The following is an 18,817-nucleotide window of genomic DNA, read 5'->3' as shown; positions in this document are numbered from 1 at the left end:
TCTCATCGTTAAACTTCAAGTCCCATGCTGGATAAAATCATTGAAAATGAAAATATGGTAATGAGATATGAAGATATTCAATGAAAGAAAGTGTCTAAACGATGTGATAACCAGGTGTGAAGGTAGGTGAATGGATGGTGAGTGGGCTTTTTTGTTGGGGTTTGTAGCTGTCAATTTTAGGCCTGATCACGTTAGAAGGCAATTCGAAAGCCTTGACATTGCGGCAAACATGGCCGGCTACCATATCCGAAATATTCAGTGGGTGCCCAATATGTTCAATGAGGAAGATTGGTTGTATTTGGACCGAAACACACTGTGATTTACAGCTTAACCCACCAACTCATCCAGATCGCTTCAACTACCAACCCTTATCCCCTGTTTTTTCGTCTACGCGAACAAAGGAGCCTTTCTAGGAGCCAAGAATATCATACAGACACGAGATGATTGTTTAATTACTGGCGGCGGGCGATTCTTGGCGGATCATAGGCAACCTTTCTCGATTTCAGGTAAGCCCACTTGTATCGCTTGACCCAGACGCTCATCGCGATGAGGACCGTCGTAACGACTATAACCTTCATACCCATCCGCTTGCGGTCGTCCATCTCCGGCTCGGCGGCCCAGTTGAGGAATTCGGTAACGTCCTTTGCCATCTGCGAGGTCGACGCCGGCGTGCCATCCTCGTAGTCGACCAGTCCGTCGAAGAGGACACGGGCCATGGCGATGCCGGTTCCGGGGAAGTAGGGGTTGAAGTTGAGCCCTTCGCCAACCTGGGCACCCGCTGGGGGGTCCTCGGGGTAGCCAGTCAGCAGGGAGAAGATGTAGTCGCAACCGCCGTGCCGAGCCTTGACAATCAAGCTCAAATCCGGGGGCAGAGCGCCATTGTTCGCGAACCGGGCAGCCTCGTCGTTCTTATACGGGGCCGGGAGGTAGTCGGACAGCTTTCCAGGTCGCTTCTCGATCTCGCCTTGGTCGTTCGGCTCGGTATCGAACTCGTTCTCTTCAGCCAGCGCCTTGGCCTCGTCGACGGTCAGGACCGTGCCGACAAGAGATCGGTACGGAACTCGGCTGAGAGAGTGGCATGCCGCGCAAACTTCTTGGTAGACGGTGAAGCCACGGCGGAGTCTAGATACGTATTTTCATGAGCTATTTGCGCCCTTGTCATCAAGAGACTGAGTGGCCTTACGCTTGGTGGTCGAAGGTCTTGAGCCATTGCTGGTGAACCCAAGGGTACTTGGTAGCATGAAGTCTAGACAGGCAGTCAGCTTCGTGTTCCATCCGCCCCAATCTATACGCCCCTCGATGGCGATTGGGATTATATAGCTCAGGACAGCCTGAGACGGGTTGACCCATCCCGGACGTGGTCAACACCTGGACGTGCAACTTACCCTTCCTCAGCAGGAGTCATGGCATGGGCCGTAGACCCATAGAGGTGATAGTACCAGGCAATCGAACCGACGGCAACGGTGGTCGCGGCGGCGGCGGCGATGTTCAAGCGTAAAGGGGAGGCTTCAGCGGACGGTCCAGAGCTCGACGAAGAGGCAGCACGCTACACAAATAAGAACCATGAGTTAGCTCTTATACAAGAGGGAGGGAGCTGAGCGATGACTCTTGGTCTAGGATCAAGACTCTCGAGAAGTCAAGCGGCCCTCAATTGCGAGTAAACACCATCAGGTCAGTCAATTCGTACCTTGGAAAAGTTAATGGCGCCATTTCTTGCGCCAGTGAAAGCGCGCGCCGAGCGCAAGCAAGTCCTGGCCAACATATTGAACAACCAAGAGGAGTCCAAGGGAGATGTCTCGATGAGGGTGACAAGGGCAATTGGCCGCCAATCCCCGTGTTTTGAAGGTCCGGAGTGCTCGCACAGCAGGTGAGGTTGAAAATCAAGCAAGTGAAAAGACCAGGGTGTCGGGCTATTCCGGCAACATCCCCCCGGACCGAGAGAGAACCCGCCTCAGCGGCCTGGTTTATCCAATGAGAGGGCTAGAATAACCAACCAGCTGGACTAGAGCGTCACAAGCAACACAGCCCGTTTTTATTTGCGAATCCAATCAACCTAGTCACTGTACATATGGACTGGACCTACCTACCACCTAAGCGAATGACAGCATGAGCGGTTGCTCGAACATCCCTCCAGCAGATTTATGTGATGGCGATTTTCTAAGCTTTTATGTGCTCAAATATGTCCGCACTTCTCACTTCTATGTCAGCAAACTGAAAAACGCCTGTCTATCGATGAACACGCTTGGCTCGACATGCAGCGCCGTCTCCATCGAAACCTTCATCCAAATCTCCATCATCCTTCAGAACTTTCAACTCGGCAGTATCGTCACTAATTGGATGTCAGCCATTTCGGCAGTTTCGAGAGACTTGATGGAACTTACGTCGCCAACGTGACCGTTCTGGCTGAGGACCTCTCTCCTCTTCTTGATCGCGTTCGCAAGTCTATCCAGCACAGAGACAGTATCTTCCCAACCGATACAGGCGTCTGTGATGCTGACACCGTATTTAAGGCCCTCTTTCCCTTCCTTTGGTACTTTTTGGTTGCCTGGATAAACCATGTTAGAGCCGCTAGAGCACTGGTCTGGTGCACTGGTGCGCTGCTGCAGGTGGCAGCTGCACTTACCTTCGCTGATGTTGCTCTCAATCATAACCCCCATGATGGCTTCTTCTCCGTTCTCGATCTGCTCTGCGAGGACTGAGGCAACCTTTGGCTGGTTCTTGTGGTTCTTCAACGAGTTACCGTGGCTGCAATCTACCATCAACCGTGGCTTGAGGTTGGCCTTCTCCAATGCTGCTTTCGCCTCGGCGATGCTCTGGGCATCGTAGTTTGTGCCCTTGGTGCCGCCCCGGAGAATGACAAAGCAGTCCTCGTTACCCACTGTGCCGACGATGGCAACCACCCCCGGCTTCGTGACTGAAAGGAAGTGATGTGGGTGCTTCACGGCGCCAATGGCATCGATCGCGACGCCTAGGGTCCCGTCCGTGCCATTCTTGAAGCCGACGGGGAATGACAAACCGCTCGCGAGTTCCCGGTGCAACTGAGACTCGGTAGTCCTCGCACCAACGGCTCCCAGACTCAGGACATCGGCCAGGAACTGCGGGCTGATCGTATCCAGCATCTCACTGGCAATAGGCATGCCCTTGTCGGTCAAGTCGACGAACAGCTTCCTGCTGAGGCGCAAGCCTTTATTGATGTCGAAACTGTTGTCGATGTCGGGATCATTGATGAGGCCCTTCCATCCGACTGTGGTGCGCGGCTTCTCGAGGTAAGAGCGCATGACGATCAGCAGCTCGTCCTTGTGTTTCTCCTTCTCTTTAAGCAGCATGTCGCAGTATTCTAGCGCGGCCTTGGGGTCGTGGATCGAGCAAGGGCCGATGATGACGAGCAGGCGCTGTTTCGGGTCGGTGCCACTGACGACGGCTGCGGCCTCCTCGCGGCCAGCCAGGACGGTCTGCTTCGATTGCGCCGTCTGGGGAATCTCATGCTGGAGCAGGTTGGGCGGAATCAGGGGATTGTAGCCGCGAACTAGGCGCAAGTTAGGACACAATGGCATCTGATAATAATGGCCATTGGGCTACTTACTCCTCCGGTCCTCGCTTTGGTCCTTGTTCCCGACATTCGGGTTCTGAATGAAGAAGGTCTGGGGCAACGATCGTGCTCATTAGGAGGGGCACATCGTGAGGGGCGCGCAGTGTGATAGAAGTTGCTTACCGACATGGGGAGGGGTATTCGGCGATTGAACGCACAATTGACAGCTTCAAGGCCCAATCTGACAGACTCGACACCCAGAGACTGAAGGTTCCTCGGCAGGATAATTTGCGACCACGATCTGAAGTCGGTAGGAGGCGAGGTTCTTTATAATTTTTTTGGTGACCTATCGGGGAATCAAGGTACCTTCAATCATGACTCAAAAGGGATGTGGGGGTGGTTGCGGAAGGCCGTTTTGGCCACCTCAAAACTTTCAGTTTCCACGTTAATATACTAGCGAGGCTTTGACGTCAAGCACCAACATTGCAAGCCAACTTCAAACTATCTGGAGCCCCTCGTTTCCTCACATGTTGTCTGAACTGGTCAACTTGGATGGACGTAATTCGGCGCTGTTGCAATCGCTGTGACTATTACCTGTCGATATCTCTTGCCACTGCTATTAAATGGCTAGGTAGGTACCTCGGCCGAGGAAATCCCAATCAGACGGACAAAACAACCTAGCAACCTAAACCACCCTGTCAGACATATCTGGTCTTCAAAGCCCTCAAAGCGATTTCTGCATTACCAGGAACCTGGTAGCAGCTGCACTAATCCTACAGGGTTTTCGCTTTATTAGGCAACTGACCGAAGACCTACCGAAAAAGCTGTCCGACGGCCTGCAGATTGTCGGCCTGCAAGACATCCTTTCGAATGCACAGCCAACAACGTTACGGCCACGTTTTCTTCGTCTTTTTCTTCTAACACGTGCATTATGTAGGTAGGACAGCCACGCCTGCTTACCAGTTAAGTGGGAAACGATCTTCCGAGTCAACAAAATAGGTCATCAACGGACCTAAGCTTAGTCCTACAGATTGGGAAGAGGCGTAAGACGTCCAAAGCTCTAGACATGGTTGATGACGCCTCTTTGTGCCACATACCGCGACATTGTTTACTTTCACTAACCTTTTAATGCCCGAAATAACAACTTTGATTAGCTTACTGTTGCTGTCAACCGCCTGGTCATTGCAGCTGACGCTCTTGCCGTTGCTGTTAATAGCTCTTACCGTTACTTCGCTGCAGGGTCTTGAGCATGAGATACAAACACACCTGATGGTAGTGTAATGGGCGAATCAGAGAGTGGCATTCTAGTGCCGTGCCACAGAGCTGAGGTATTACTCGCAGAAAAGAGCTTCATATACGGATCCGTACTGGGCATTGGCTTATCGTTGTAATAGATGTGAGAATGTGAGAATGTGGGGGAGCTTAGGTAGGTTATTAATATCTATAAATACATAGGTGGTCACACCTGTGTTGTAGCCGATGCAATGTCACACCCTTCTCACAACAAGACATCGCTTTGAAACAGCCCAATCCCGGAGGTCTTCGCTCCTCATGCATGCTCCGAACACGGAAGCCGAATTGATGACTGGCCCCCGCCGACTCTCCGAAGATGTTTTGCGTGTGCCCACGGGTTCTCGGGAAGATCGCTTGCAGGAGGGTGACGGTGCTATGCTAGTCAATCTTCGTAGGGTTGATTGCGTCACTCTTGAACTTCTCGATGCCATTGAGCTTCCCGTACCCCCACTTCAATGCCATGGTGCTCCCAGTCATCAACGCAGCGGACACGGCGAACAGAAGGGCCCGCTGGGAGGTGCTTAGCAGCTCAAATATTGGATATGGATACCTGGGTGCATAATTGCGTAAGCCGAGTTGAAGGGCATTTTTCGGCCTCGGGGGGTTGCTTCTCACCATCCGTTCCTGCTAAAGCAGTACTCTATCCAACCCCAGTAGAGAAATGCCAACGCCAGACTCAGGGTCATTGCGTTGTAAGACTTGATGGTCCACGGAGGGCTAAGTAGGATCAAGTCCAGAGACAACATGATCGCGGGCATGACGTGGAAGCCAAAGTCTGGGAGCAAGGGCAGTTCAAGTTCGGGGGGCACCACCAGACCCTTGTCTATGGCGCAGAGCCCCCCATAAAGGGTGGTAACCAAGACCTGCAGCGGCGCTGAGCAGACCGAGAGAACATTCTTGGCTGCAAATAGCTGTGGGCTGAGGGTTATGTCGGCCAATAGACCTAAGATGAAGGTTATGGTTGCCAGCGCCAGTCCGATGATGGTCAGGTACTGGAACTGTCCGCCAAAAGACGCAGATATGGGGCTTGGGAACGTAAATAGATATACAAACGACGCAGAGAAGGAGCCCAGTCCAATTAGGTGGACGAGGCCTGAGAACGCCCTCGAAGGCGAGGCGAACCTCTGCAACGAATGTCTCGCCATTAAGAGGGATAAGGATGAGATAGACTGATTACTAGTAGTGTAGCTTTCGCAACCAACCCGAGTCAATGTGCATGGATGAGGGCAGAGGGGGGATATTATAGGTACAATACCTATGTCCTTGACGACGGGAACTAACCAACACACTAACCAACACTAATCAGATGCCGAGGCTCCCCAATTGGCAAAGGCCGTACGTATTCCAGCTGTTTGGCAGGTGACACTCCTGCTTCAGTTTTGACACTCCACCAAATCAGCGATCTACAGATTATTGCACAGACGCGAGACGTCCACACCAACAGCTGCAGACAAGCTCTCAATTCGCCTCCAACCCATTTTTACCGCCTATACCAGCACCCAAAATGGCGGACCCAAAAGAGGAGGACGATGTCAAGTCGAACAAGCGGAGCCATTCAGATTTCGCCGAGCAGGATGAGGCTGGTAAGCACAGAACCTGGCGCATTCCCTCTCACGTCCTGCAAACTAACAGGCCCTTCCCCCTGGCAGACAGTTCTTCCGACGATGACATGGGACCGCAGCTGCCATCGGCAGCCCCGAAGAAGAAGCGACGAGTTCTTCCCTACGAGAAGCTGTACATATCGGCGCTGCCCAAGTCCGCCCGGTACTCGAGGTCCCTGATGCACAAGGAACCGCTCTCATTCGTGACGATGACGCCCCTCACCGAATTCCTCATCACGACGTCTGTTGATGGTGTAGTCAAGTTCTGGAAGAAGGTCGCCGAGGGGATCGAGTTCGTAAAGGAGTTCAAGGCCCACCAGGGCGAGGTCGTGTCCGTGTCAGTTAGCCAGGACGGCAGGAGCTTTGCCACTGCTGGTGCCGACAAGTCAGTCAAGATTTTTGATGTCATCACCTTTGACCTGCTGGCTATGCTCCAACTTGACTTCTCGCCGCGTTGCATATGTTGGGTCCACAAGAAAGGCGCGTCTCTGCCGCTCCTGGCCGTCTCGGAGAACGACAAGCCCCTGATCCACGTTTATGACGGGCGCGGGGAGACGGAGGAGCCTCTCCATACTCTCAAGGGCTTGCATCGGGGCGTGGTGACGCTCATGTCGTTTAATGATAGATTTGATTGCGTGATATCGGCCGACGAAAACGGCATGATCGAGTACTGGAGGGCCAGCGGCAGCTACGAGAAGCCCGATAACGTCTTCCAGTACAAAAGCTCAACCAACCTTTTCGACTTCAAAAAGGCAAAGTCGGTCCCGACTTCGCTTACCATATCGCCGGACGGCAACCAGTTCGCCACCTTCTCCTTCCCCGACAGGAAGATCCGCATATTCGAATTCGCCTCTGCCAAGTTGCATCGGACCTACGACGAGTCGCTGAAGGTCATCGAGGAGATGCAGCAGGCGGGAACCGCCATCCAGAAGCTAGACAATGTGGAGTTTGGGCGGCGCCTTGCCCAGGAGCGAGAGCTCGACTCGCCGGCCTTCCGCGACAAGTTCAACATCATATTCGACGAATCCGGGAATTTCATCATGTACGGCTCCTACCTGGGCATCAAGGTGCTCAACACATTTACCAACCAGATCGTCAAGGTGTACGGCAAGGACGAGAACTTCAGGCCCCTGGGACTTGCTATATATCAAGGCCAGCCCCAGAAAAAGGGCGTCACCACCGTCGCAATGGCGGCGTCGAGCAACCCACTGCTCCAAGAATCCGAGACCAGAGACCCGATCCTCGTCGCCACAGGAATCGGGAGAGTGCGGTTCTACATGTTCACGAACGAGGAAGAGATCTCCAAGTCGACGAGGGACGTCCAGAACGAGAAGCCGACGATGCTCGGCCAGAAGAAGGCCGAGCAGAAGAAGGCGGCCGAGACGGGGACTGCCGCCGTCATCCACACGACGTACGGCGACATCCACATCCGCCTGTTCCCTGACGCAGCGCCCAAGGCGGTGGAGAACTTCGTGACCCACTCCAAGAGGGGCTACTACAACAACACCATCTTCCACCGCGTCATCCGCAAGTTCATGATCCAGTGCGGCGACCCGCTCGGAGACGGCACCGGCGGCGAGAGCATCTGGGGCAAGGAGTTCGAGGACGAGTTCAGCAGCCTCAAGCACGACAAGCCCTACACGGTGAGCATGGCCAACGCGGGCCCCAACACCAACGGGAGCCAGTTCTTCATAACCACAGAGAAGACGGTGAGTACCCAGACCCCTTTATTTTCGTCTCCCTCCCCCATATGAAACCATATCCCCGTGAGGGGTCTCAAATCAAACTTGGCTAACCTCTCGTGCATGCAGCCTTGGCTGGATAATAAACACACCATCTTCGGGCGGGCGATCCAAGGTCTCGACGTGATCCACAAGATTGAAAATGCCCGGAGTTACAAGGAGAGGCCCGAGGAGGACATCAAGATCCTGAATATCGACATTGTATAAAAGCTCGGCTTAGCCCTGAAGTCCGGCATTGGCTGAAGTCGAGGCCGACTTTTGCCCTCGGATTCACCCAGAAGGAAACGGTTGGATAGGCCATGCCTTCAAGTCGGCTCCCTGGAACGGAGTGTAGAGAAAGGACGAGAAGGGAATAGAGGTAGCACACCGAAAATAAATCTGCGGAAAAAGGGCACTAGATAGGTTGGAGAAGCTGTACCACGAGTTACGTGTCGATGTCAAGTTCTATAATGGGCAAGCGCGCGTCGTGAGGATCATCAATTTCATCAACTAGCTATTGAGTCTCTCGAGCTCCCAATGATCGAGGCTGACCATCCTTAAACTCCCAAAGACCGTAAAAGATAGCTACCATAGCACAGTCTACAAACAGTCAAGACCACTCGTCCGAAGCTACTTTCTGGCCTTTCCTTCGAACATTCGAGTTAAAAAGTCGAATCCCTAGAATGAAAAGTGACGAGGTTAGCGAAAAAGGTCCATTCCCAGCAATCCTCGACACAATCCATAACACGCCGAACGCATCACTCGTAAAAGTTCAGATACCCAGGTTTTAAGCACCACCGTCCCCACCCGCCCACCGCCCCTCTCCACCCCCGCCCCGCAAGCATATGACGATGCAAACGCGTCCCGAACGGCGTACCGTTGGTCCTGTGGGCAAGAACGGTTCGTGGCGGCAGGCAAGCCGAGGAGAACCCCTCCCCCACCCCAATCCCGCAAGAATCCTCGCCACCGTGAGCAGCAGCACCAGGATACTCCCACCCCAGAGGAGCGAACCATGTCCAGCCTTCATACACGGGGAAAAGAGGAAAAAGATCCAGATCTCGTCCGTGTCAGGCAAGGGGACAGGGCTCGTCCCTCCGAGGCAGGGGCGCACGGGTGATACCGACCACGGCGGTTCGGAGGCCGCAGGAAGGGGGAGGAGGAGGGGCTTGAGTTCTCGGGGACAGTCTCAGACGGCTCTTCCTATAAGATATAATTGGGTGCAACAGGAGTTGCGTACTTCATCATGTAAAGTGATGCCATACGGCGCGAGGGGAAAAGAGAAAGCGAGGCCCAGAGGTAGGACGGCGCGGAGGTGAGAACTTACTAGTTACAGGTAGCCTAGGCTTTGACACCTAAAGATAAGTGGCTATGGGTTAGATAGCGGCAAACGAAACCAAAAAGTGTCCGGACTGATGATCTTTGCTAAAGAGCCAGGAGCCATGATTGTTTGTTTTGTAGAACTCGGAATCCAAGTTGAAAATTTGGGCGTTCGGGTTTTGGGGAGGAAAGCTGTATCACGTGATATAAAATGAAAGGAAGGCCCACACAACTGACCTTGGCGAACCCCCAATCGAAATGCCAGATACTACTGCGTAGGTAGATTCAGTGGCTATTGGCCATCACAAGAGTAAAAAGACGCAGTTTACAGTCTCGATGTGTGTTCCATTTATGAAAGGCATCTGGCTAGCTCTAGTTCCATTTATCTTGATTATCAAAACCTGGACATTTTTCAACCTCGTGTCCAAGCTTTGGCCGCCATCTCGGTGAAGACATTGATAAATATGACTGAGGGGAAGATCAACTTAATTACAGTACCAGGTGACAATACTCAGGGCAAGAAATCCTAGATCCTAGACAAAGAAAAGGCAAATAAGGCCTCCCAAGACAAAGACGGCAAGGCAAGTATGCTGGAATCGTCGCCCACATAGTATTGTCAATCTGAACCGGACTAGGCAGCTCGAATCGAAGGAATAACATCATCTGCTCGTCCCCATAAACATATTTGTAGTTCGTCACATCGTAACACAAAACGTAAGAAGCCAAGCTTCCCAAAGCCTCCGTCATCTTATCCAATTCCGGTTGATGCGCGCCTCCAGGAGCTTCGACTAATGTTGGGTGAAGTTCTTGTAATCATTCGTCCAATGACAATCCATCATCAAGGCGTCCAGCAAATCCTGCGAGTTTGGTTGGGAGAAGCCGGCAGCCAGGCTCGGAATCTCGCCGAAGAGGAGTGGGTTGTTGAACACGGGCTTCGAGGTATTGTTGTCCGGAAACAGGACAAAATCATCACCATTGTAGCCCTTCCCTGTGCCACAGAAGTCTTGGTGCTCGTCGAAACCTTCGTCGATCTCGGCCAGGGAGGAGGGCGTAAATAGCATGGCATTGCCCTGCCCGATGGGCGAGATATGAGAAGCAGGTTGCGGCGGGCGCATCTCAGCAGCGGTGAAGCTAGTAAAATGCTGAGGAAACTCCTTCTGGAAAACGTCATGCATCGGAGCGGGAACTCGGACATGGGCAGTGTAGATGTCCTCGTAGAGAGTGAAGTCATTCCCAATGTCCTGGTACGTAGAGTTGAAGTCCAGCCCAGAGTCAGTCGAAGGTGTGCCATTGTCGGCAGGAGAGTAGTCGAGCTTGAGATCTTGCGGGATCATGTCGAAATCGGTATCATGAGGTAGGTACGTGGGGAAGTTAAGATTGTTGTTGCTGTTGCTGAAGATGTGGCCAAGCTGGTCATCAGTGGGAGTTGCGACCCCCACGCTATGGTCACTCGACGGGGTTGCGATGTTCTGAAGCTGGGGGGTTGGCTCGGCGGTGCTTCCCTGCACGCTTGGTAGGGACGACTTGTTGTTATTGTTGGACTTGGTCCGCACGTAGTTCCAGCCATGGGCCTTCTCCATGTGCTGCTTGCGGTTGGAGTCACGCTTCGACTTGTACGAGCAAGGCTTGTACAGGCACTCGTACATGGGTGGGTTGGCCGAGTGCTTGTCATTGCGGTGGCGATCCATCTCCTTCTCGGTTGGCCACCCATACTCGTGATACTTGCAAGTCGGGACGGGGCACTTCCAGGGCCGAGAGTGGGTCTTCTCGTGCTTGGTCAAATCGCACGGACGCTTGAACTCTTTGTTGCAGCCAGGCTCACGACACCTCTTGGGGGCCAGCTCTTCGGGGCTCGCATTCTTCTTCCGGCGTGCCATGGATCGCTGGATTTCTTCTTCGTCATCAAGCTGCTCGCTCAACGAGCGCTTGATTCTCACAGCGCCCTTGGAATGCTCCTCAACGACATCGACAGGTTCGCCGGTGGCGATGGAGACGGCCGTGCCGTTCTTCTTCACGCGGACAAGTTCAGCTGGGCAGCCGTTGATGTGGATACCACCATGCAGCTTGATTTCGTCGCTCCTAGGCAACAAAGTTAGCATAGCTGGAAGGTGCAATGGAGCAGGTGGGTCATACTGGTCGACATCCATCTGGTCGTCCCCTCGAGTCCCCTTCTCCTTGGCGTCAGCAAGTTGTTGGGCGTAGTGGCGGATCTGGTCAACAAGGTCGATAAAATAGCCGCCAGTGTAGGGAGTGTCGCGGGGCCGAGTTAGCTCGCGATCGGGCAGGTGTTCAACGGTTGTTTGAATGCATCGAACAGTGAACAGGCTGAAATCGAGGTACAGTCCGATATCTGCGGTTCTCGCCTTTAAACCGAAAGCGCGATAAGCTTCTACCCTAGAACTTTGATCATTCGCGACAGGTTTACTTACCGGAGCAAGGAGGAGGAGTGTCTTCTCGACGTCTCGAAGGCAGACGATATCCTCCTTCTGGATTCTCTTGGGGCATTCCAGAATGAGGGGATGGAAGTCTTTGTATTTTCGCTTTGCCAGTATCGGTTTCAGAGCATGCTCGTAGATGCGGTTGATGGACCGGGCACTGAGTGCTTGAGCGTTCGCCGATGTGGAGAGAGCAGCTGCAGACCTAGTAATAGCAGAAGTCTTAAAGGTCGACTTCTCCTTTTTGAGAGAAGAGCCGGCGCGCTTCTCGTTGGTGGAGGCAATCGAGGTGCCGAGGCCGCTGTCGGAATCGTGACAGCGGTTGGGGCGAGGGCGCAAGACGCGCCGGTCAACTGCTGGTTCCTTCGACATGAAGCTTGAATCGAGGGTGTGGTCGAGGATTCCTCGGGGGATAGGTAGGCTGTCGTCGCGGAGTTGCCTTAGGGACGACGCCAACGAGGTCTCGATAGAAGGGGCGAGGACGTTGTCGATGTTGCCGAGAGTCAGAGCAGCACGGCGACGATTAGCGTCGATGACATCGTCAAGGTTCGTTTGAGAGCGTTGCGGCAATCGGGGAGGTCTGAAGTCGGTAATATCCAACTCCGGGGTTGAAGTCGAAGTGGTAGGGGAGTGGAAGGTGGCTCCCTTGCGGAGGACCATGTTAGTCTTAAGGCCAAGGGCCTCAGAGGACGGTCGAGTCACCGGAGTCCTTCGAGGGTTGCGCGACATATTCGTTCCGGTGAGTGCGGGGTGGAGCCAAGTCCTAACTAAGGTTGTAAAGCAGGGGACTGGGTAAATTATAAGTGTCAGTATGGTCCATGGTCTCGTAAGGCTGAGGACGACGGGCGGGTGTGAGTCACACAGTTGGGACACATGCACCGAGAGGAAGAGAGCCCCCTAAATGAGAGACAGGACACCCAGTTGGGAAGAGGACATTGGTCAATCGACGTGTCAAAAGAAAATATCTCTCATTGGAGATGAGACAGGCGACGCCTGTCGTGTGGCAAACAGTATACCGGGAATTGGGGAACTCGGGATGCAGAGAGAGCCAATCTTACAATGTCGGTTAACCGCGAGGACTACGATAGTCCTTCAACAGAAACAGCCAGGGAAGGAATGAGCAAAACGCGTAGATAATAATCGGGCGAGGAAGGAAGCAGAACCGCTTTCCGGGTGGCTATGGGTGGTCTTGTATGGGGTTACTGAACAACGGGGGGAGGCCGCCTCAGGACAGAGGAAAGAGAAGTCGTTGAGGAAAATGGGACAGAAATCAGGGCAGGAACCAAAGGGGACGGACAACCTTCGACGACGATGTGGTTGCCTAAACTGCGCCGCACCGCCCTCGCGCTAATTCCAGAGCCGGTTAGACTCGAATTCTGTTGGTACGGAGTTAGGAGCTGTGGCCGGTACCCCACCCAGCCAATGAGATGTGGGCACGGTTCGTTCGGAACCGAAATAAGAATTGGTAAACTGCACATTGTTTAGATTTACACTGCAGATGGTTTATGCGAAAGACCGGTAAGTGTCACTCTGTCTGAATACTGGGAGATTTGAAAAAAAAAGTTGGCGGTTATGTCCTGGATGCGCACCGCCCTTTTTGATGGGGTTGACCCCCTGCTCAGTACCTTACCTAGTGTACCTACTGTGTATGTGCAGTCTGAACCGATGCAGGACCGACAGCTAAACACCCAACGACATGTACTCATGGAGCTTAACACGTCAGAGGTAACATCTCGGGAATGCTGAGAGAATTTAGAGCCAAGTTTGTACACAGAACCCCGAGGAATGGCAGACCATCTTAGACTTGGAAATCACACGGAGATCTGTTCAAGGTTCCTTCTGTTAAAAGTTACTTCCAGGTTCCTGTGTAGCACGCAAGAAAGAGTACATAATAAGCAGACATCAGCCTCGTTTACAGCCCTCCACACATTCCGGCCAATAACCCAAGTTTCGTACCAGAAACTTGCAACAGCTCCATACGGGCTCGACCGACACCAATAGTTGCGCATTGTTAACCTTGGACTCGACCGACACTAATAGCTGCATGATGTTAACCATGGTCTCGAGACGCTACAATTCGCTTGTGTGCATGCAGTCAGTCGTTGCATGCAGTCGTTTGCATGCAGTCCAGGGTCATAGGATGGATGAGCAACAATCCAGACCGTGCGAGGATGAAATGACCCGATTCATCCGGGGGCTGCCGGGGCTTGTAGGGCTGTTTGTTCTGTTGGCCACATCACCCGAAATCCCGTGTTTCTCCCCAAAACCCGGCTGGAGTGGAGTACTTTGCAGTGCCAAAGCAGGGCGTACATAGCAACGTTGCGAATATGGGCTGCCACCAGTCCTAGCGACCCCCCTTCGATGAGGTTTGTCCTACGCATACGTAAGGAAAGGGAGAAAGGGGGTCAGAGCACGAGTTGAGCACGAGCCAGGCATAACCCGGCTCTCGATCTGTTCAGGAACAACAAGCTTACCCTAGTGTATTATCAGTCGCGGGCTCGCGTCGTCATCTCTGCCCCAACCGATTCGCCAAGCGTCCTAGGAGGATATGACACGTACCCCGTCTGGCGCGTCAACCACCCTCCTCCCCAAGTCAAGCTTTGTCATCAGCCCTACAACCTCAAATGCACTATTCTAGGTGGGGCCTCGCCCCGCTCTCCTGCATTTCAACCAATAGGATGGGAGATAAATGGCAGCCTTGTGAGACCCCCCTTTTCCCTGCTGTCGTCATGTCGGCTGGTCACCCTTTCGGTTCGTTTTGAGCGTTCTTGCAGGGACGAGCCGGGCGGCATGTCTCTCAATCCAGGCACCTGTATTTCTGTTGGTCGCCGACGTCTTAGCCCATCGGTAAATGCTTGTCTCAAAAATGGCCCGTATCACTCCATGTAGCCAGGATGGAGAATGACCAGATCTTGCCGAGAACGACACACCACTTCAAACAGCAGACGGGTCGGTATTCATTAGACGATTAGATTACTTGTTTACTACGGACGATCCTCCCAGCCCACCGAGGATGTATTGAGACCTCAGCTGATTTTCTATTTTTGAATCGTCGCATTCTGCCCGGTCTTTCTCTATTGATTGCTTGACCGATGGTTCTAACCTCTCAAATCTATGATTGGTCTCAGCGGCTATCCGATGTGGCAGTCGTATCACACCCATTACTAACCACGGTGAGCATCACTCCGATGCCCAATCCCATTGTTATGGGTGTCTGGTTCCCACCTCACCGGGTGGACATTGGTCGTCATCACCCAACGCGGCTCACCATGGCCAGAAAGTCGTCGTCAGGCAGCGGTTCATCGTGCTTGTCCGAGGCTTCGTGTCTCTGCTGTGGCAGAGGTAGGGGGAAGCCTGCGGAACGCATCATGTTGTGGTACGAATCCCTGATTTCGCGCCTGTCTCGTTGGCTTGGTTCCGGGTCCTGTTGGCGCCAGCGTCCGCGACCGTCGGGGCCACCCGCGCCTCTCCGGACTTGGTCCCGAGTCAAAGCTATGGGAAGCGGAGGCAGGACCTCGGATGCGCCAATTCTCCTCGTGTAACCTCTAGGCATTCTGGTTGTTGCCGCGCGACCGGGCGGCGGCGGCACTTGTCGCCTGTACCCACTCTCCGGGAGGATATTCGCCGCTTGCTGGTACAGTCCGGTGCTGATGTATGAGTCCCTCCCGGTTCCCTCGCTGGCACCGACACCGTTACCGCCGCGCAGGGCGGCAGCCCGCCATCCGTACTTCTCCGCTGCCCGCTTGGCCTGGGCCCTTGCTTCAGCTGTTTCGCGTGCTTCTCGGTCGATCCTCTCGCGGGCAGCCCTTTGGCACTGGCGGCAGGGCCGGGGATCATAGTGAGTCTCGTGTCTCACCTGGCAGACCTTTCTCGGCGTGCTAGACCATAGGCCGCAGCATCCGCTCTCGGCTTGTCGTTTCGCGCGCCTTGCGGCCTCGCAGTGGCTTTTCGCTCGCCATGTGTGACGGCAGCCGCTGAATAGCCAGCTGTGCTCCTCGCACATTTGTTTTCTGCTCAAGTATTCTGAATTTTATCAGTAGTGTGTATATATCAATCTATGCGATCTAGCTGACCAGTTTTCTTGTGGTTCTCGTCAGTCGAGTATTGTTGTAGTAGCTTCTCCTGCAGCTTGGTTTCTATTGTTCTCGGAGTATGAGATGATGATATGTTCGTCGCCCAAATAGAGGCTTTCCTCGACCACGGCGAGTATGGAGAGTCGAAAGCAGTGCCCTTAATAGTGCCATAGGTGAAGGCCAGTGTCTCATTCTCTCTTTGAGACCGATGTTTCTCGGTTTGGCCATGGTGATGGCCTTCTTATCGATACCCTCGCGACAGAGACAAAGCTGTCTTTGAAGTCCCGAACAGCGCCTTTGTTTCCTCCTTTCATGCCTAAGATAACAACAGCCTTCCCTGTTTTGAACAAGCCGCGTCGCCTCTTAAGCAGTGGCAGTCAGCCCGTGACGGCACAATGGCACCCTTCAGGGATACTATAGTCAAACTCAGGCATCGAAGCCTACTGATGCGGCTCAAATTCTTGAATCAAGGGCTTCGTAAAAGGTTCTTTGACAGGTGACAATGTTCCAATAATCATGTTGTTGCAAATATGGGTCTACAAAGAAAGACTTTGTTTTTCTGGCAACATTCGAAGCCCAGCATCCGTCTGGTAGTATAAAATAAGTTGCATTCGATCAGCCATCACCTCTTCTCCTCCACCATCCAAATTTGCCCAAGAGAGCTCTCAGGAAACAGTAAAGACAGCAATAGAAGGCTGCGGTTTCGCGGCCTTGTCTGATTCAGGCAGGCCTCAAAAGCAATGGTCTTTCCCTTCAAGCAGCTGAGGCTCTGGGCCTCTCGGAAGCAGAGAGAAGGCAAGAATAGCGACTCGGACGCCGACTCGCACGAATGCCACCCCCCGACCAGTTCAGTATTCCCCATTTCGTTCCCCACCCCCACAATCCCTTCCGCCCCCTGTGCCAATGGTGAGAGCGAAACCCGCGCCTACCTCGCCGGCGACCCCTACGCACTGACAAGCGTCTACCATGCCCAGGCCGTTGCCGCAGAGAAGTCCCGCAGAGCCACGACCAGGGCTCATCCTTCCAATGGGTACTCCATCCAAGCCATGGGCCAGGATGCTACCCTGGCACTGGCAACGCATCCCGACGACCCGCAAGCGCTGGGTCAGCTTCGGACCCAGATGGATGAGGCCGGGCGGTTGAACAAGCAGGGGGGCCTGAAGCTGCCTCGGTTCCACAGAGACACCGGGGGCTTTGTGTCGCTGAGGGACTTGGTCGGAAGGGAGGTCGATCTAGTGACCAGTCCGACTCATAGCGCCGCGAGAGGGAGCCTTGTCTCGAGCTTGATAACCGAGGATACGATGGAGGATGCGGTCGCGGACCCGGACCGACTGCCGCTGAACATTCCTTCACAGATCGGCAGTCGGCGAGATAATGAGGCGATCAGGCTCTGCGGGCCGTACGAAGTTTGCAGCACCTCTCCCCTGAATGTCGACGGTTTCCGTGCGGCTTCAGCTGATACTCTGCAGGGCGAGGCAGTTGAGGAAGTGGAGGAGGTGGAGGAGGAGTATGTGCGACCCCCTTCCAGGTGGAGCACATCCCCCTCTTGCTCGGACAGCGATAACTCATGCTCGGGAGATGAGATGGACGATGACGACGACGACGATGACGGCTTTGGCGACCCTTTCAGCCCGTCTCAACATAACCTGCGGCAACCACAGATTGCCTCAGCAACACAAGGAGTTGATACGTGGAGAAGTCAAGTCCCAAGGAGACCTCCTACCCCGTATCACATCGAAGATGCTGATGATAACCCTCATCCTAGGGCCAGAAACCCCGCCTACGACCCACGTCTCCCAACGGTCTACGCCCGTATACTCCCCCTCCCCAGCCGGCCCCCGCCCGCACCCCGGCGCCTAACCCGCCCAACAACCCACATCGGCCCCCGCCTCAGCGGCCCCCTCCGGCATCGCGTCACGACCGTCCCGCCGGCCCGTGGCCTCCCGAGCCCACAGTCCGCGACGCCCCAGTGGCACTACACCCACCCCGAGGGCCGGGCGCGGCTGTCGCGCATCAGACGGTACCTCAGCCTGCCCGCCGCCATGCCGCCCTGCGAGCTGCTCCTGTACCTGCTCAAGCTGGACCGGTCGGTGCGGGCCGCCGCGGCGCGTGCCTGCCCGGCCCTCGACGCCGGGGCCCGCGAGGTCGACTGGGAGGGCGTCGACCGCGAGGTCGTCACCCTGCCGTATGCCGACGAGCTGGCCTTCCGGTGGGACATGCGCATGGTCGCCACCTTCCTGCAGGCCCAGCTGTCGCTTTTCACCTGGGACGCCGAGGACGGCGGCGATGGTGGCGGAGGGTCGGACCGGGTCGTTGATGTGCTGCCTCGATATGTCGCAGCGGCTGTAGCTGGTGGTGATGGTGCGGGGGAGGAGCAAGAGCAGCAGCAGCAGCAGGGGGGAGAAGACCTGCGCGAGAAGTTCAGGGTACAGTTCAAGAAGCGGTCTGAGAGCCTGGCCTGCAGACGAGACAGGAGCGAGAGTCCCCGGAAACTGTTCTGGGAGAAGCCTGGGAGAAGCCCACTGGCGAGAACCCTGGTGAGGGAGAGAGAGGACGGCGGTGAGTCTGGCATTGACCCTTGGGACGGGGGAAACGAAGAAGCAGCATCTGGATAAGCAGTAAGTATTATGTTTCGTATTTGTGTGTTTTCGGACTGGCGCAATGATATGTTGGTCCATATCGGAAGCTAGGGAGGCGGGGTTAACTTTGATATTGTTCTCTAACTCTTGTTCCTTCTGCTCTTCTAGACCACGTCCGTAAAGTATTGAATTTCGTTCCAAGCATCGCAGCACTTCCTCCAGACTGTGACTCGTAGGCCGCATATCCTACAATGGCCAGTACTTCCTTA

At 54.3% G+C, this 18,817-nt stretch overlaps 6 protein-coding genes across 6 annotated transcripts; 2 read left to right on the top strand and 4 right to left on the bottom strand.

The window, feature by feature from the left end:
• Window positions 1–452: 452 nt before the first annotated feature.
• On the bottom strand, window positions 453–3,718 carry QBC33DRAFT_557856 (3-deoxy-7-phosphoheptulonate synthase; the record flags this gene model as incomplete). The annotated part of the gene is made up of 7 exons (XM_060429838.1): window positions 453–1,122; window positions 1,184–1,246; window positions 1,386–1,546; window positions 2,382–2,545; window positions 2,624–3,526; window positions 3,584–3,641; window positions 3,713–3,718. The coding sequence occupies 7 exons, from the start codon at window positions 3,716–3,718 to the stop codon at window positions 453–455; spliced, it is 2,025 nt and encodes a 674-aa protein (XP_060284609.1).
• A 1,195-nt stretch (window positions 3,719–4,913) lies between these two features.
• QBC33DRAFT_534825 (FAR-17a/AIG1-like protein) lies at window positions 4,914–6,066 on the bottom strand. Its single transcript, XM_060427568.1, has 2 exons — window positions 5,438–6,066; window positions 4,914–5,372 (listed from the first exon to the last, which is right to left on the bottom strand). Exons 1-2 carry the CDS (start codon window positions 5,965–5,967, stop codon window positions 5,201–5,203), a joined length of 702 nt encoding a protein of 233 aa, XP_060284608.1. The 5' UTR covers window positions 5,968–6,066; the 3' UTR covers window positions 4,914–5,200.
• An 83-nt stretch (window positions 6,067–6,149) lies between these two features.
• QBC33DRAFT_534824 (peptidyl-prolyl cis-trans isomerase cyp15) lies at window positions 6,150–8,774 on the top strand. Its single transcript, XM_060427567.1, has 3 exons — window positions 6,150–6,405; window positions 6,472–8,132; window positions 8,235–8,774. The coding sequence occupies exons 1-3, from the start codon at window positions 6,327–6,329 to the stop codon at window positions 8,370–8,372; spliced, it is 1,878 nt and encodes a 625-aa protein (XP_060284607.1). The 5' UTR covers window positions 6,150–6,326; the 3' UTR covers window positions 8,373–8,774.
• A 1,475-nt stretch (window positions 8,775–10,249) lies between these two features.
• QBC33DRAFT_449556 (uncharacterized protein) lies at window positions 10,250–12,625 on the bottom strand (the record flags this gene model as incomplete). Its single annotated transcript, XM_060424521.1, has 2 exons — window positions 10,250–11,540; window positions 11,595–12,625. 2 exons carry the CDS (start codon window positions 12,623–12,625, stop codon window positions 10,250–10,252), a joined length of 2,322 nt encoding a protein of 773 aa, XP_060284606.1.
• Window positions 12,626–15,146: 2,521 nt separating this feature from the next.
• Window positions 15,147–15,899, bottom strand: QBC33DRAFT_557852 (uncharacterized protein; the record flags this gene model as incomplete). The annotated part of the gene is made up of 1 exon (XM_060429837.1): window positions 15,147–15,899. The coding sequence occupies one exon, from the start codon at window positions 15,897–15,899 to the stop codon at window positions 15,147–15,149; it is 753 nt and encodes a 250-aa protein (XP_060284605.1).
• A 465-nt stretch (window positions 15,900–16,364) lies between these two features.
• QBC33DRAFT_606855 (uncharacterized protein) lies at window positions 16,365–18,680 on the top strand. The gene has a single exon (XM_060432316.1). The coding sequence runs from the start codon at window positions 16,710–16,712 to the stop codon at window positions 18,582–18,584; it is 1,875 nt and encodes a 624-aa protein (XP_060284604.1). The 5' UTR covers window positions 16,365–16,709; the 3' UTR covers window positions 18,585–18,680.
• The last annotated feature ends 137 nt before the right edge of the window (window positions 18,681–18,817 follow it).

This window comes from Phialemonium atrogriseum, assembly GCF_030411735.1.
Source record: "Phialemonium atrogriseum strain 8032-3 unplaced genomic scaffold QBC33scaffold_9, whole genome shotgun sequence".
Classification (NCBI taxonomy): Eukaryota; Fungi; Ascomycota; class Sordariomycetes; order Cephalothecales; family Cephalothecaceae; genus Phialemonium; species Phialemonium atrogriseum.
Note: the sequence above shows the minus strand (reverse complement) of the source record. Positions and strands in the feature narration are given on the sequence as shown.